We start from the raw sequence: 17,329 nt of genomic DNA on the forward strand, positions 1-17,329 counted from the left end.
ATACAGGGAGGGCGAGAGAGAGGGGAACAAATGATTCTTTAGATAAGAATCCACATAAAACCACCAAAGCTTCTTTGCTCTCACATTGCTGTGAATGGTGGACAGATCAACTGATGAAACAGGGTGAGCAAACACAGGTAGAGAAGAGTGATATGAAGAGCAGGGGAAGCCAAACATAATTACTGCCCAAAACTGCTTGGAGCCATTATTTTGGTAGGTTTACAACATAAACAGTAAGTATTAATGTTATCTGACTGGGAAATGAGGGAGCTGACAACCGTTATCAGGTTTTCAGAGAGAAATCAAGAGCAAAACGTTTGAAATGTGTCACTGGGGAGCGCTAAAGCTGAATAAGCTTGACTGAACACCATGAATTGCTCTAATGTATTTTCACTTTAAAATATAGAATCTGCCAGAAGCTGTATGAGGGGTGGAAATGAGCGATAAACACAGATAGAAGCTGCAAATGAGAGGAAGTCAGAAGGAAAAAAAAGAGCAAGATTGCAGACCAGGGTTGTCCAAATACCAATTATTTCAGTAGGCGATACAATACCACTGAAATTTTACAATTCTTAAGCACAGCAAATACTAACATACTATTAAATAGTGGTTGACCGATATATCGGCAAGGCAGATATATATCTGCAGATATTTGTTTTTTTCCTCCCATGTAATGATTCAAGTAGTCAGAAGAAAAAAGAAAAAGAGAGAAGATTTGAATTTTCATATTCATGTTAACATCATAATAGACAGATTGTAAGGTCAAACTTTTATGTTAAAAGCAGCCAGGAAATTGCAAAATATTTTGTGTTTCACAGAAATTAAGAAAATCATAAGGTTTGGAACGACTAAATGATGAGGGATTTTTCATTTTTGAGTGAAGAATCCATCTGCCAGATGAATAATTTGGACTTTTGTGAAAGCCGTAGATCAGGAAATAGAAAGTTATAGGGAAAGAAAGAGCAGACAATACAGGGGCAGGGGAAACACGAGGCAGAGGAACAAGAGGAAGGAGGAAGAGGAGTACCTTTTTACAGCTAACTGGCAGCTTGTAAACAGAAGAGTGAGATGCAATTTAATGTAGAACTGGGGACACAGAGCTCAGAGACAGACAGAACGGGAAGTGTTTCAATGTGATATGAAATCACAAGCATTACCGCTCCTGTGCCAACTTAAATCAGGGCACTCTGACCAGAAGTTGACCCACCAGAGGCAATGGCTAAAATTTCTCTGAACAAATTAAGAGGTTTTATAATTCCTTGCTACAAAAACAACATTCCTGCTCTTAGACAAATTAGTACCAAGAGTTGATGATGTAAAAGGGTTAGTTTACCCAAAAATGAAAACTGTCATCATTTTCTCACCCTCATGTCATTCCAAACCTGTATGACTTTTGTTCATCTTTGAAATAATGAAACCTGATTTCTTTAACTCCACTGAAAGCTCCTCCAAAACTTTAAAAGCTTCATAAAGACATTGTCAAAGAGGTCCATTTGAATCGAGCGGTTTAATCTGACAAGTTCACTTTATAAGATGTAAAGATCCAAATTAGGCTTTACATATGAACATTGATCAAAGCACATAGTGCTTCTTTTTTTTTTAGACCACTGCCCAATGTAAGGTTTGTGTTACAGCTGCCCTAAACTAACAGAATTGATGATTACCAAAATCAATTTTTTATGTTTCTGTAATGGTTAATCCACGAGTATGTGTAACTCTTCAGTCACAGTAGTGTTTCTAATGCTAAAATATAATTATTGTTTGAATTTAATGGATTGAAAGATAGATTGCAACGAAAGTTTCATCAGAAGCAAGTCTTTGGGAACAACTAAAAACTATTTGGAAGTCAATAACAACAGAGACTGTGGAAAAAGTACATAAAAAAAAAACAAACAATGCCAGCAAGAACACAAGCTCTTATCAAGACCAAAGGAGACCATACAAAATAAAAAATAAACAATCTACGTTTTTTGGTTATTATGTGTGAATAAAGACTATTTGGTTGTTTCAGTTTGTTATTTGCCTAATAAATGACAGTAAAATTTTTAGTTTTAAACGAGTTTGACAGATTCCTAAAATATTTGTTTTCTCTCTTTATTATGAAAGGTGGTCTAATAAATTTGTTAAGCACTGTATATAGATAGAGCACATCATACATGGTCAACGGAAGCTCACCCGTACTTGCAAGAACATATGAGGTTTGCATGTGTCACATGTCAAGCATGCATGTTTGAGCTTCTGTACATCATTTTTGTATGTGCTGTGATCAATATTTATATGTAATTACAAACCGTTCAATTTATAATGGATTACTTTTAACAACGTCTTTATGAAATCTTTTAAAGGTCAAAGGTTTTGTTGGAATGAACTTTCAATGGAGTAAAAGAAATCTCTCAGGTATCATTAAAAATATCTTAAAGGATTAGTTCACTTAAGAATTAAAATTTCCTGATAATTTACTAACCCCTGTGTCATCTAAGATGTTTATGTCTTTCTTTCTTCAGTCAAAAAGAAATTAAGGTTTTTGAGGAAAACATTCCAGGATTTTTCTCCATATAGTGGACTTCACTGGGGTTCAACGGGTTGAAGGTCCAAATGTCAGTTTCAGTGCAGCTTCAAAGAGCTCTACATGATCCCAGACGAGGAATAAGGTCTTATCTAGAGAAACGATCAGCCATTTTCAAAAAAAATTAAAATGTATATACTTTTTAACCACAAATGTTCGTCTTGCAACTAGCTCTGCAATGCGCCACGCATCACAATGGAAACGTTGGAAAGGTCACGCGTGATGTAGGTGGAAGTACCGAGCAAGTGTTTGCAAAGCGAACATGCAAAGACTAGTCAAACGCCCTTTACAAAAAAAAAAAAAAAAAAAAAAAAAAAAAGGTAAAACAACGATTTTGAAGTTGGGCGATTTTGAAGTTGGAAGAGACAATGAGATCGGTACTTCCTCCTACGTCACGTGTGACCTTTCCAACATGATTACGTAATGCTTGGCGCATCGCAGAGCAGTGCAAGATGAGCATTTGTGTTTAAAAAGTATATAAATATTTATTTAAAGAAAATGAGAAAATGACCAATTGTTTCGCTAGATAAGACCCTTATTCCTCATCTGGGATCATGTAGAGCTCTCTAAAGCTGCAATTTGGACCTTCAACCTGTTGGTAACTGTTGAAGTCCACTATATGGAGAAAAATCCTGGAATGTTTTCCTCAAAAACCTTAATTTCTTTTTGACTGAAGAAAGAAAGACATACACATCTTGAATGACATGGGGGTGAGTAAATTATGAGGAAATTTTTATTCTGAAGTGAACTAATCCTTCAATTAGTATTTCCAAGATGAACTTTGGAAGGACATGAGGGCTAGTAATTGATGACAGAACTTTCATTTTTGAGTGAACTAGCCCTTTAAATCAATAATTGACCCAAAAATGAACACAAATGTAAATGATGACAATTTGCATTTTTGGGTGAAGTATTCCATTTAAGAAATGGGTGAAAAAAATGAATGGTACCAAACCAAGAAAAGAAGAGACAACTAAAGTTTGCAGCTAATGAGCAGTGTGTTAAAGAGCTCAGGTCATGCTTGATGCAGGAAATGAGGTCTAGATAACGTGTCAGACGCAGAATTACAAATGTGTGCAGCTTTTGAAAGATGGTGGCTATAAGACATGAAAGCACAATTAAAAGCAACACAGAACAAGTGGCTCCTGTTTTAATTATTACTACTTAATTAATATTAAGAAATTACTCTCAATTACTCTGACTTTAATAAACAACAAGTAAATGCAAGTGCTTTTAACTTAGTCACAGAGAATGAGAAAGAGTGGGAGGGAGGGTGACGTGCAAATGTAAAGGCCGAGTGAAGCACTAAATGTAAATGGCATACTGAGGGGCTAGAGAGATTAGAGGCTAAAGTGTTGAAAATTAGTTTCAAATTAAAGTTTTGCTTGACAGAATATTGCTGAAAGAATGCAGAGATGTTAGCCAGCTATTCAGGGTATTTATACTAGTGAATGAGTGGGATGACAAGGACCAGACTGGAGAACAGGTGCAGCCATGATGGACCCTGGATGTGGTTTTAATATTTACCTTCTTGTTGAAAGCCCAGATCTTGTCCCACTCCATATTGACTACAGATCTCGAGCCTCCCTGTAACACAGTGGAATGGACAGAAAAGAAAAATGTGAATCAGATTGGTAAAAGAATTAAATCTGAAGTGTAAAGACTGCAGAGGTGGGGGAAAAAAACTAACTATAATTTATATATCAAAAAAGAAAAGGTTTAATAGCTATAAAAGCTAATAAAAAAAAAAAAATAAAAAAAAACTGTTTATGGACCAATAGCTATGTTTCCATCAAAGGTGCGAATTTAACTTGTGCGCAAATTTGGAATATCACATAAAACATTTGCTAATAAAGCACGGTTTCCATCCAGTGAGTCGAAGAGAACAAAATCGTCACTTCCTGATAAACTAGCGCTAAATATCACTAGGAAAAATGGAAGTAGCTGCAGTAGAAGCCACTGAATATAATAATTTCGTATATAATATATATTACGAAACTCAAACGCTGTAATGTTACCTTGCACTCAGATGCCTGGTGTTTGGCGCTTCTGGGAGGAAATTATACCGAACCACTTTAACAACAAAATTTGCTCAGGCATTACAGAATGACCGAAACAGCATTTCAGATGCTGTGCAACGAGATCAGTCAGCTGGTTGGTCCAGTTACGCCGTCCCATCGCAAAGTCACGTCTTTTTTTATGCGAATCAAGGAATTTATTCTGTACAAGTGTTTCCATCGTAGTTTATGCACATGTTTATCCGCCTCAGTTGAGATCCTAAGTTTATGCCCATTTTTAGAATTTATGCGCATCTTGCCATTTCTATCCAGCGTTTTTATGCGATTTCCCAAAATGCGCATAAAAATAGGTTGATGGAAACATAGCTACTGATGTCTTTTATAAATTTGCTGTCTGCGCCATTTTATAAAGTGTGCAATTTACAGAGATTTTACCACTGCCACAGCAAAAAACAGCCACTGCTGTGGTAAAATCATTGTTACAACTTTTGTATTCTTGCCCAAAAGTCATTGCAAGAAATACACATACCTGAGCTGCAATGAATTGTTTGAGTCCCTCCACAGTCATTCCTCTACGTAGCACACCTCTGACTGTGGGAAAACGCGGGTCATCCCTGCAGGAAGAAAAGATGGGGAGAGCAAGAAAAACATTTTACCGTGCAATCCAAAAGAGCTCTTTTCTATAAAGTGAAGACAGTGAGGGCTCTCATGATACTCACCAGCCATCCACATAGCCCTGGTCGACAAACCAGGTGAGCTTCCTCTTGGAGAGCACAGTGTTGTTAAGATTGAGTCGGGCGTACTCCCAGATGTACGGTTTACGCAGACCAATAGCATTTATTACCCAGTAGTACTGCTCGTCTCTGTCATGGTACTCAGTGGTACGCAAGGCATGAGTCACCCCCTCAACACTGTCCACAATGGGGCATGCAAAATCGTATGTGGGGTACACTCTGGATGGAAAAGAAAGTACAAGAGGAACATCAATGAGGGCCATCATTTGGCCATATTCGGTAGCATGTATAACACAGTGTCAAACTCCTTAATGAAAACTATAATGACAACCTATTTTCCCATGACTAGGACACAGATGACACCAACATCCCTAAACACTTACTGTGATTATATCAATACTCAGTATTGTTGAAGAAAATGTCCTAATCCTTTAAATGTCCTAACTGAATTAAGGCCTAATCCTGACTTAATCTAAGCTATGTCTGTGAAACCAGACCTAAGTCAACTAAAACATGACAAAAAACAGGATTGGTTGACTAAAATGATTAAAAAAAAAAAAATAAAATAAAAAAAGGACATTTGACAAGACTAAGACTAAATAAAAAATAGCTAGTATGCTGGTAACACTAGTATGTCGTTCACTCACTTGTAAGTGTTGCCGGTGCGAGGATGAGCAGCGTTCTTGCAGCGGTACAGTGTGGGGTCACGCATGCAGCCATTGTTGGAGCTCATGTCAATCTTCGCTCTCATGCAACAGGTCTGGCCAAACTCTGTGCCTTTCTTCATCTCCTCCCACATCTGCATGTTCTTCTCCACAGCTGATGAGAGACGGACAACATGTTCAGTATAAAACCTCAAATTACAATTCTTGTGATGAAGACAAATAATAAGACAAGTACTGGTAATGCTCACAGTTGTTACGGTTGTGAGACTCGACCCTTTGCTCCCTTTCTTGTTTCATGACATCTGGAGGAGTGTCGTCTATGTAGGCCTTGCCCTCCTGTAGAAGTTTCTCCCCCATGCGCAGGATAGCGGGAAAGTGATCGCTTGTGTAGGTGAACTGGTCTGGTTTGATCTGTAGCATGGCCACGTCCTCCAAGATGACCTGTAGCAAAAGGTGTTAGCTTAGCCAAGGGTAATTATTACAGATAATTATTTGGAAGTTGCATGTTTTAGATGTTTTGCCAAAGATGCAGGTACAGTTTAAATACTGTGTTAATTAGTGTGAGGAAACCCCTTTCTTTTATTTTTTTGTGGTAAAAGAGTATAAATGGGCTATTTATAGAGAATATGGGCAATAATTGTGTATGAAAGCAGGCAAAATACCTTCTCGAAGTCCTCTTTCTCCTTCTCAGGGTTGGTGTCATCAAAACGCATGATGAGCTTGCCCCTGAAATTGACCTGGTAGTGCTGGTTCAGGAGAGCTGCCTTGGCATGACCAATGTGCAGGTATCTGAGATGGAAACATAAATTAGAGACACACTAATTCACACTATCTTTCAAAAGTTTGGAGTAAGTTTAAAAAAAAAAAAAAAAAAAAAAAAAAGTAATTAAAGGGGACATATGATGAAATCAGGTCCCCAGTGCATCTACCAACATCTACCAAAAAAAAAAAAAAAAAAAAAAACGTAAAAAAGGACAACTCAGTAACTTTGTTTGGCTGCCGCTTAATCTACACGTTTCCACACACGGCGCCGCCATTTTGTTTTCGCATGAGACAACGGTCTACCAGTTCTAAGGCAATGGCAAAAGTTCGAGCAAAGCATACTAACTGTTCTGTCATTGGCTGCACAGACGAGCACAGAACACTATTTAGAGTCTCGTTAGCTTGGATAGCCTGCAAGTTGACCCTGGCAAGCTCGATTGCTAAAAAAGGAGCGTTTCTGCCCGAGCGATATTTTGGAAAAAACATTAGGCCATTCACAGCATTTGATAGCAATCATAAATGTTATCTTGGTGTGTATGGCTCTGTTTGGCAAACAGGTACACTATGTATAGTGGGCGTCCATACAGGTTTTGCACAAAAGATTAACATGACAGCACATGCTAGTCGATGAGTTGAATCAACTCCACAGCAACTACTTAAATTTATCCACTAACCATTCAGAAACGTCCAGTTGCATTCTAAAAGTTGTACTGACAATCTTCATTTTGGCTGCGTGAGATTCTCCAGCTTTGTTGTTGTTAAGCAACCGAAGCGTGAGCTGTTGGTTAGTTGGTTAGCCCCCCAGCAGTCAAAACAAGTTTAATGTATAAGTTTCTCCTTACAGTAAATATAAACATTGCTAAGACCGGAAGAGTATGAACGCAAGTAAACATGCACACACTCGAATTGCCAAACCTCACAGGCGCCATCTTGTGCACCTAGCCCATAAATGCAGCCTTGTGACCAAAAGAGACTTCTTTATAAAAAAAAATCTTGCTGACCCCAAACTTCTGAGCATATGTATATATTGTGAAAGACTTTGATTGTATAGACATTAACACTACTTACCCACTAGCCTCAGGGGGAAACCGCACAATTACTTTGCCCATCTCAGCACCAGGGAGCTCCACAAACTTTCCTAGATCCTGCTTTTTTTCCTTCTCCACAGGCTAAAAACATAGTTTGGAACTTTAAAAGGAATCACTGTAGGAGATGCATTGCATGTTTGTGGTTTAAAGTTACTACAAATCCTGCAAATTAACAACATTAACATTTAAAGGTATGATCCATGTTCAAAGCCAATTTTAGCTGTAAACTTAAAACTGGCTTGTTTCAAACTTTTTTTTTCCCCAAAAGGACAGACACAACAGCAATAGAAAATTTCTGTCAGAAGGCCAACAAAATAATAAACTCACAGTGGCTTTACTGGGGGCGATCTTGCTGGCCCATTTACTGCCCACAGAACTGAACGGCACCTGAGAGCTCAGGAACGAAAACCAGCGGCACAGATGCGGGTAGGAGCTTGGCTTGGCCTGTGACTCGCCATTTCCTTTTGAGAATTATTGCAAATGTTAAGATGTCTTGATTTGGCATATATATGAGTCAAAATCTGCTAAGGGGTAATAATGAAAAAACAGTTTTAAACAGATTTCTCACTATTATTTACAACAGGAGCTGCATTTTTCATGGGTTTAAATAAAAGATTTTTGTTATAAGTGACAATAAAAACAACTTTGTGCATCAAAACCACTCTTTTCCCGGTAAAAAATTAACTTGATTTTCAAGTGTCAATGAATTTGTGACAGCTGAATGCAACATTTTTGACAAGCCAAACATGTCAGTCTCTGAGTAACATGCAATTTATTTAAGTCACAAAATAAACTTCATTCAATAAAATAAGTATAAGAATAACGAACTACGCAAAAACATCTCCAGCATGTTTTATAATTACCTAAAAATCAAACACAGCTCACCCCTTATGCACATTATCATGTCCGTCAAAAACTTAGGCAGAATATTATTGAAATATTAGAACTAAAAACATTGATTACTTCACTGAATACTTGCCGGCTAATAATTATTACCGTACCATCCATCCTTTTTCATATCCACATCTTTGAATATCACAACATTTATGTCTGTCAAAAAAATAACATGCACAATATACTGTAGTATTTACAAGAAGAAGAGGTCCAGTGAGTACATGCATTTCCTGGAAAACCCACACTACCGGATATTTGGACTATGTTGACGCTTTCCGAAAAGAGGTGAAAATGGCGGCCTGAGCATCTTCAACATGCTGTCTGTCACGCTGCTGTGATGATAACGTATGTAATACATAACGTACGTGAGTATAAATTTGTTCTTCACTCGTTGTAATTGAATTGGAATGATCAGGGAACTGAGTGAAATACTTCACACTGCATGCCAAAGAAAATAAACGCCTATCCAATTGAAAACCTTCACCGGGTTAGTGAAGGTTTTCTGTAATTTGACTCTCATATGCTGATGTAATATATTATAAACTTGACAGGTGATTTTTCTAAAATGTAGTTTGATCTCTATCGTCTCAGTGGTTTAAAAGATTAAAGGATTAGTTCACTTCAGAATTAAAATTCCCTGATAATTTACTCACCCCCATGTCATCCAAGATGTCCATGACTTTCTTTCTTCAGTCAAAAAGAAATCAAGGTTTTTGAGGAAAACATTCAAGGATTTTTCTCCATATAGTGGACCTTTCTCCACGCATGACCTTTCCAACGTGATTACGTAATGCGTGGCGCATCACAGAGCTAGTGCAAGATGAGCATTTGTGTTTTTTTTTTTTTTGAAAATGCCTGATCGTTTCACTAGATAAGACCCTTATTCCTCATCTGGGATCATGTAGAGCCCTTTGAAGCTGCACTGAAACTGCAATTTGGACCTTCAACCTGTTGAACTCCAGTGAAGTCCACTATATGGAGAAAAATCCTGGAATGTTTTCCTCAGAAACCTTAATTTCTTTTCGACTGAACAAAGAAAGACATAAACATCTTGGATGACATGGGGGTGAGTAAATTATCAGGAAATTTTAATTCTGAAGTCAACTAATCCTTTAAGGCAATTATTAAACTTTGATCAAGTGTTGTTTAATTTTCAATGAAATGTAATTTACATGATTTGCTACATTTAATTACCCCATAGCAGATTTGGATTCATATATATATATATATATATATATATATTCAAATTTGTCTCATAGCCAAATGACTGACCTTTGAGAGCAGCCCAGATGCAGAGGTCAGCTAGTGTCACACTGTGACCCACCAGGAAGGTTCTCAGTGCCAGAGCTTTATCCAGATCTGTCAAAGCAGAAGACAGATCTGACTGACCACAGAGACGACGGGCACTGAACTCCAGCCAGTGATCAACCTTCAAAAGACAGAACATAATCAACAACATTGTTAACCGATTAAATAATTGTAATTTGCTATAGAGAGTCAGTGGAATGTAGTAATCTAAATGATTCCCAAACCTAACCTCAGTTTGCTCCATCATGTTGGAACCATACAGTCCCAACGCCGGAGCCACTCGGGCAAGATAACGCGTGATGGAGTTCACATCACTGAACTGCACCTGACTGAAGGAGACACACCGAATGAGAGAAATGGGAAATGAAACAGAATGATGCATATAAATGACAAAACAAGAAAAACTGTGTATGTGTATCCTCCTAATTTGTTGATAAATATCTATAATTATTATATTATAGATAAGACATGCTCTTCTACTCTTAAACAGGCCATATACTCACTCAGAGACATGGAGCATGGTGTCTTTGCCCTCCTCCACAGAGAGATTGACGCTGCCCTTCACATGTTCAGCAGTCAACAGTGCCCCTACAGGCAGAGAGGTGAATTACAGAGAAAACAGACTATGTAAATCTAATACTGTAGCTGCTATATGCAAAGCCATTCAAACACAAATCCAAGCTCAAAATGGCATGTTCCTGCATTATAAAAAATTAACATAACTTCCTGGTTTATACTTCATTGTTGCCCTCCTTTTACGTACATTACCTAATACATTGAAAAATTAAATTGATGCAAAAAATACTCCTTAAACTGAACTGTCACAATAATAATAATTTGCACATTTTCTTTAATCATGAAAGGTTGATCGAGCAGAAAACAAAAAAGCCCAACCTCAAATGTAACAGAAACAGGTGTGCTTTCATTATAAGGCTGGGTTACATAATGATATGTCAAGGCCTCAAAACAAAAAAACAAACAAACCAAACTGGTCCATCTAGATTCTGTGCTTGTTAAACACTTAGCAAATCATTTTTGTGATTCATCTAGTTCAGTTCCTCTGAATAATCCTTTATGAACAACCTGTATTATTCTGATCCTGTATCGCAAACAGTAGAGCATGGTGCTAGGCTAGCAACACCAAGGTCATGGGTTTGATTCTCAGAGAATGCATGAACTGATAAATATGAATATCTCAAAAGCAACGCTAGCTATAATGTACATTTGAAAAAGCAACACGCTTTAAACATCTTTCCAGACACGAGAAGCATTTATTAACATCTTGTCCAACAAAAGACAACATTTAATAACATGTTTTTACTCCATAACAACAGTTGAGCATCCTTCTGTGAGATGATGTTTCTTCTTACACAGAATAAGGCAGTCATGTGTTTATTAGTCATGTTTAATCAATCAAAGCGTTTCAATCTTCTGTTTATTTAGCTACAGCGATAGTATAATGCCCTTAGGGATTTCCTGGAATGACATGCGTTATCTACTTCTATGGCAGGACATATTTGGAGTTTCTGCACGAGAGCGCCCTCTGGCTTTCAGATGGAGAAGCATTTACTACTGATCACAGAGCCGTACAGCTCTGACAAGCTGTGCATAAAATAATCACAGCCTTTGCCAAATCGTGTGCGGTTTAATGCGGTTAAATCATGCAGCCCTAAAGTGAAGTATTTACGAGTGAGTCATTGAATCATTTTTTTTTTTTTTTTACAAAAAAAACAAAAAACAAAAAAACAATCGTGATTCTCAATTTATTTAGTAAAGTTTTGTTTTCAGGGATGACATGGAGGTCTTTCTGTAGGAATGCCATGACAAAATATCCATTTATTTAAATGTGAGCTTAATTGTACTGTTTTTGTTTTATTTTATTATGTCAATATCTTATTGGTTTTCAAATGAACATTCCACATTTCAAGACTTGGTATTAAATGTTTATTTTGAATTTGATATGATTAAATACAATATATTTATACTCTGTATCTTTAAGTGCTACGTGTAACAATATGAACTTGAAGGAAATAATGTTATCACACAATACAGTCAAATGGGACACATTTTACAACAGGGCTACATTAGTTAAATGTACTGGATAAAACTAATATCAATAAGCACTGTTTATAGCATTTATTCATATAAAATTCTCACTAGAATTTTAAAATTAAACTTTTTAAAAGCTGAAACTAGATACTGCAGCTAGATACTATTACCTCAACACATATCTGCATGAATATCATGCAAGCATTTGGCATGTATGTTAGTTCTCTGAATTTCATTCATGATGAAAATCAGGTATGACAATTAAGGTGTAACCAAAATTTACTGCACTTACACTGCATTAAACCAGTCACACCCATTTTGGTTTTGGTTTATCGCATTTTCCACTGATTCTGCAAAGATTTTATTAAGCAAGGCCACTTCATTTCTAATTTCTAATTTTACTCCAACGCCATTAAAAAGATTACACCCTAATACACATATGAAAACAAAGATTTATAACAGAAAGAGTCTGATAATCCTGCTGCCCAAGACAGGCGTGGAGTAAACAGATTCAGACAGCTCTTTCAAATGACTTGCATCAGCCGGTGACACAGCTTCTCCAGCACTGGATGGCGCACTTCAATTCATTAGGCAAACAATAAATATCATTCAGCAGCTACAACAACATTTTTACATCTTAAATATATGGTAGAACGTCTCTAAAAATCAAGGAAACCTTCGTTTTGCCCTGTATATGACTGCAAAACCCACAAAACTCCCTCTTACCTTCATAATAATGAAAACATGCAAAATTTTTACTTCTGAAACACTTTTAGGGAAGCAGTGCCAAACTAGCAATACTGTAAATGATCTTGCTTTGAATCTATTAAAATTTAAAAGCGGTGAAAGACAAGAAAAGCCCTATGAACATTGTGAACGGCAGACAGATAATTTTAGATTATGCCACGACGGCACGAGGATATTCTGCGTGTCAGTCTATTGAGCCGATGCGCGAGATCATCTGCAAAATGCAATGTAGCTTGTAATATATGCAAAACATCGCATGTGTACTTACCTAGAGGTGGGTTGCTACTGTTTATAGTCAAGTTTAGTGCCATGTCGTTGCTCCCGGTCTTCTCGTAGTGGCCCTGTCACACTTCCAGCATCAAACTACTTCACGAGCCGCAAAGCTGCTCAGCGCCGCCTGCTGTAAGAGCGCAGCAGTAGAATGGCACGGGTAACACTAGACCCCGAAACAATGGTTCCGGTGTTGTGCCCAATTTCGACTCGCTGCCAAATTATTACCCCCCTCGTTGAAGTCGCTACCTGATTGCCTAATCCTAACCCAACCCCTAATCCTAACCCCTCTCCCCCACATCTAATCCTAAACCTACCAATACTAGGGGGTTAATAATCTGACAGGGGTCAGAATTCGGCACAACACATAGTCCGGTCATTTTAGTTTGCTATGTTCCCCCTCGTGTTATTGTGTGCCCCATATTTCTTTTGAGAATTGTAAAATAGGTCATATTTAATCTTAAAAATGATAGAAAAAAGTCACAATTGTGAGGTTTACAGTCTTACAAATCTGCAATTATGAGAATGTGTGTGTGATACATTTCAAAAGAGACATGTAAATCACTATGCTTCCTAAAGATGGCGGTACAAGCCTTGAAAATGCATCGACATATTTTAGCTCGGTGTCTGTAAACTGAAAGTAGGCATTTATATTTTAATGGGAAGATGTTTTGGAATGAATATTTTTGCTTGTAGGTCTTGATGAATTTGTGTAGCCTAATTCTATTACACTATTCTAGAGTTCAGTGCAGTGTCACATAGGCTGTCAATTGATTTTTCACAAAAATCTTGCAGAATTTCACTTTCACTTTTTAGGGACTGGCTTAATGCAGCTTTACATTCACTTCTGTAAAATAACATTAATTATTCTAGTTTTCTCCAACTAGAAGTTTTCTACATTATATTTTGAATCTCACACTGTTTCAGTGAAAAAGTCTAGTTGGTATTCTGAAACTATGTTTTATTGCTTTTATCATTTAAATAATTGTTATAATTGTAAAATATGTGATAAAATGTATTATATCTATAATAATTAATAAATATTAACATGGCAGCAAATCAATGCATTTAAGCATGTAGACATGGTCAAGACGATCGGCTGAAATTCAAACTTAAGTGACTTTGAACGTGGAATGGTTGTTGATGCCAGACGGGCTGGTCTGAGTATTTCAGAAACTGCGGATCTACTGGGATTTTCAGAGACAACCATCTCTAGGGTTTATAGAGAATGGTTTGAAAAAAGAGAAAATGTGGGCAAAAATGCCTTGTTGATGCCAGAGGTCAGAGGAGAATGGCCAGACTGGTTCGAGTTGATAGAAAGGCAACAGTAATTCATAACTGAGGTCTGCAGAAGAGCATCTCTGAACGCACAACACAACCAACCTTGAAGCAGATGGGCTACAGCAGCAGAAGACACACCGGTGACATTCCTGTTAGCTGAGACCACGATTCACACAAGACAAAACTGGACAATAGAAGATTGGAAAAATTTTGCCTGGTCTGATGAATCTCAATTTCTGCTGCAACATTTAGATGGTAGGGTTAGAATTTGACATAAACAATAGGGCTGGGACAATACATCGATGCATTGTGAATCGAGAAATGATTTTGGATTGATTCTGATATTTTCCGTATGTATCGCGATTCTCTTTCGAATCGATTCTGAGCTTAGTTTTCAACAGCAGATGGCACTGTGTGTTTTAGAAACAGCTGTACTCTGCTTCCTTCGAATTCCTTACACACACACCACTTGAACCTTCTATAAAATAATCATTCATAAAGTTCGAAAAGGTTGAAGCAAATTACAAGGGTGTTTGCAGTGGGCTGTTTACATTAATCTCGCGTCAGAAAAGCATTCTGAAGTGCAAATACATTCTCAGACTCAGCCGAATGCATGAGTGCTCTTCTTCGTGAGCATTTGAGCATGCGGTTAAAAAATAGCCTAGAGCGCCATCTGCTGTTAAAAACTAAGATCAGAATCGATTTGTGACGTATTTGGAAGAGGAACTCTAGTGTCTGACACTGGAGAGTGCAGTCTTTAGCCTCCTTATTAGAGCGCCCAACTCTAATAATGTGGATGAACCTGGGTTCAAGTCCCGCTTAAGCCCTGGGTATACTTTGTTTTTTTAAGTGTTCGCTAATGAACGCGCACAGTCGAACGCATAGCCTTGCAAAGCATACTTCATTCAACTCGTACGCATACACAGGCGTTCGACGCTTGCGCAGTTTTGAGCAATCTCTCGCCACGAGTAACAACCCATGTAAACATCTTTGTATTTTTTCATGCTAGATTTGTACAAATGAGGGTACTTTCTAACCTTTTTGCACAATCTCTCATCTACGTAGGCCTCCATTGTCGCTGTAGCTTGCATGCGTTCCGTTCTCTTCTGTTTATGCAGTTTTATTTTTTCTGCCTTAGCACCACCAGAGCACAGTTGCCACCTTGTGGATAAACAAAGTACTGCAAAAACAATTAAATGTGCATGTGCGACCTGTGCATAAAGTACGGTTACAAAAATCCTGTGATGCTCGTACAGTACGTGCGTACTCTTCTGATGATGAAATTCGCATCACATGCACTGTACGCTGACCCTCGTGTACCTGTAAAAAGTGAACTATACTTTGGGCTTTAGAGCGGGTGGTTTGAACAGGAGGGTTTACATTGGTGCCGTGACCCGGATGGGAGTGAGGTTTAGGGGGGTGAGTGTAACTATTGTAAGCCAGCAAGAGCTGTGCGTGTAAACCTCCCCTGAACTCAAGAGGTGCTCTAGCGACCGACACTGGAGACTTTATCCTTCTTGTTAGAGTGCCCGACTCCCATGCAGATGGACCAGGGTTACAAATCATGGGTTACAAAATCATGGATCCATCCTGTATCATCAGTTCAGGCTTCTTCTGCTGGTGTGAAGGATATTTTCTTGGGCACACTTTCCTCTAAATACCAACTGAGGTCCGTTAAACGCCACAGCCAACCTGAGTATTGTTGCTGTCCATGTCCAGCCCTTCATGACCACAGTGAACCCATTTTCTGATGGCTACTTCAAGCAGGATAATGCACCATGTCACAAAGCTCAAATCATCTCATGCTGGTTTCTTGAACATGACAATTAGTTCACTAAACTCTAATGGCCTCCACAATTACCAGATCTCAATCCAGCTCAGCTTTGGGATGTGGAGGAATGGGAGATTCCCATCATGGATGTGCAGCCGACAAATCTGCAGCAACTGTGGGATTCTGCCATGTCAATATGGACCTAAATCTCTGAGGAAAGTTTCTAACACCTTGTTGAATCTATTCCATGAAGAATTAAGGCAGTTCTGAAGGCAAAAGGGGGTTCAGCTGATACCATAACTACCTGATTTGTTTTCATCCGTGGTCATTAATCTACCTGACAGTGCAATAACTCCTCAGACCAGCTCTCATACTTCTCCCGTCCATCATGACAGAGTGTTTATGTGCTAAATTGTGGTTATTTTCCCAAGGTTTTTTTTTTTGTTAAGATTAATGAGATAAAGACATAAAGTGCTCTTTATGCGAGTGAGTAAGTCAGTTCCATCAATGAAAGTGTCTCCTCTCCTACGCGTACTTCATTAGAGCCCATCCAGGACATGCTCTACTCCCACCTTCAAAGCTCTAACAGGTTGGAAGCACATTTGCATTCACCCCTAATGAGATTCTAGCAGTGAGATGCTGCATCAGATTTATTTTTTTTCAAAAGCCAGAGACATTAAAAACCCAATAATGCCTGATGCCACAGCAGGTAGGCTACACCACAGACTGATGAAATATGGAAATGTGACTTGTTTGTTCAGTCAGGTCTGCAGTCTCAGCTGACATTTTCACACATAAAGCCAGTGTAAGCTTATTAATCTCCTGGACGATTCCATATGTGAAATCACAGAAGCGGTAGAGAGAGAAAAATCTCCTCTGAATTTATGCAAGGACTGCTGTGTAATAAACGCAAGACTAATAGCATCTTATTTACGGACATTGACAACAAATCTACTTTTTGTACCTGAAGAAGACATGGATGATACACTATATTGCCAAAAGTATTGGGACACCCCTCCAAATCCTTGAATTCAGGTGTTCCAATCACTTCCATGGCCACAGGTGTATAAAATCAAGCACCTAGGCATGCAGACTGCTTCTACAAACATTTGTGAAAGAATGGGTCGCTCTCAGGAGCTCAGTGAATTCAAGCGCGGTACCGTGATAGGTTGCCAC

At 38.1% G+C, this 17,329-nt stretch overlaps 1 protein-coding gene across 2 annotated transcripts in view; it reads right to left on the reverse strand.

The window, feature by feature from the left end:
- eprs1 (glutamyl-prolyl-tRNA synthetase 1) overlaps window positions 1–13,338 on the reverse strand; it is a 29,568-nt gene extending 16,230 nt beyond the window's left edge. The window contains exons 1-13 of one of the 2 annotated variants that reach the window (XM_051867033.1): window positions 13,100–13,338; window positions 10,539–10,623; window positions 10,265–10,364; window positions 10,000–10,156; window positions 8,161–8,294; window positions 7,814–7,914; window positions 6,646–6,772; window positions 6,232–6,424; window positions 5,966–6,137; window positions 5,304–5,537; window positions 5,114–5,198; window positions 4,094–4,153; window positions 1,028–1,048 (exon numbers count right to left, since the gene is read on the reverse strand). In XM_051867033.1, the coding sequence (XP_051722993.1) occupies window positions 1,028–1,048; window positions 4,094–4,153; window positions 5,114–5,198; window positions 5,304–5,537; window positions 5,966–6,137; window positions 6,232–6,424; window positions 6,646–6,772; window positions 7,814–7,914; window positions 8,161–8,294; window positions 10,000–10,156; window positions 10,265–10,364; window positions 10,539–10,623; window positions 13,100–13,142 (1,512 nt within the window). In that variant the 5' untranslated portion in view covers window positions 13,143–13,338. The remainder of the gene's footprint in view (window positions 1–1,027; window positions 1,049–4,093; window positions 4,154–5,113; window positions 5,199–5,303; window positions 5,538–5,965; window positions 6,138–6,231; window positions 6,425–6,645; window positions 6,773–7,813; window positions 7,915–8,160; window positions 8,295–9,999; window positions 10,157–10,264; window positions 10,365–10,538; window positions 10,624–13,099) is intronic. The other variant, XM_051867034.1, reaches the window with a different exon arrangement.
- Between the last annotated feature and the right edge of the window lie 3,991 nt (window positions 13,339–17,329).

The sequence above is a fragment of the Ctenopharyngodon idella genome, chromosome 17, assembly GCF_019924925.1.
Source record: "Ctenopharyngodon idella isolate HZGC_01 chromosome 17, HZGC01, whole genome shotgun sequence".
NCBI lineage: Eukaryota > Metazoa > Chordata > Actinopteri > Cypriniformes > Xenocyprididae > Ctenopharyngodon > Ctenopharyngodon idella.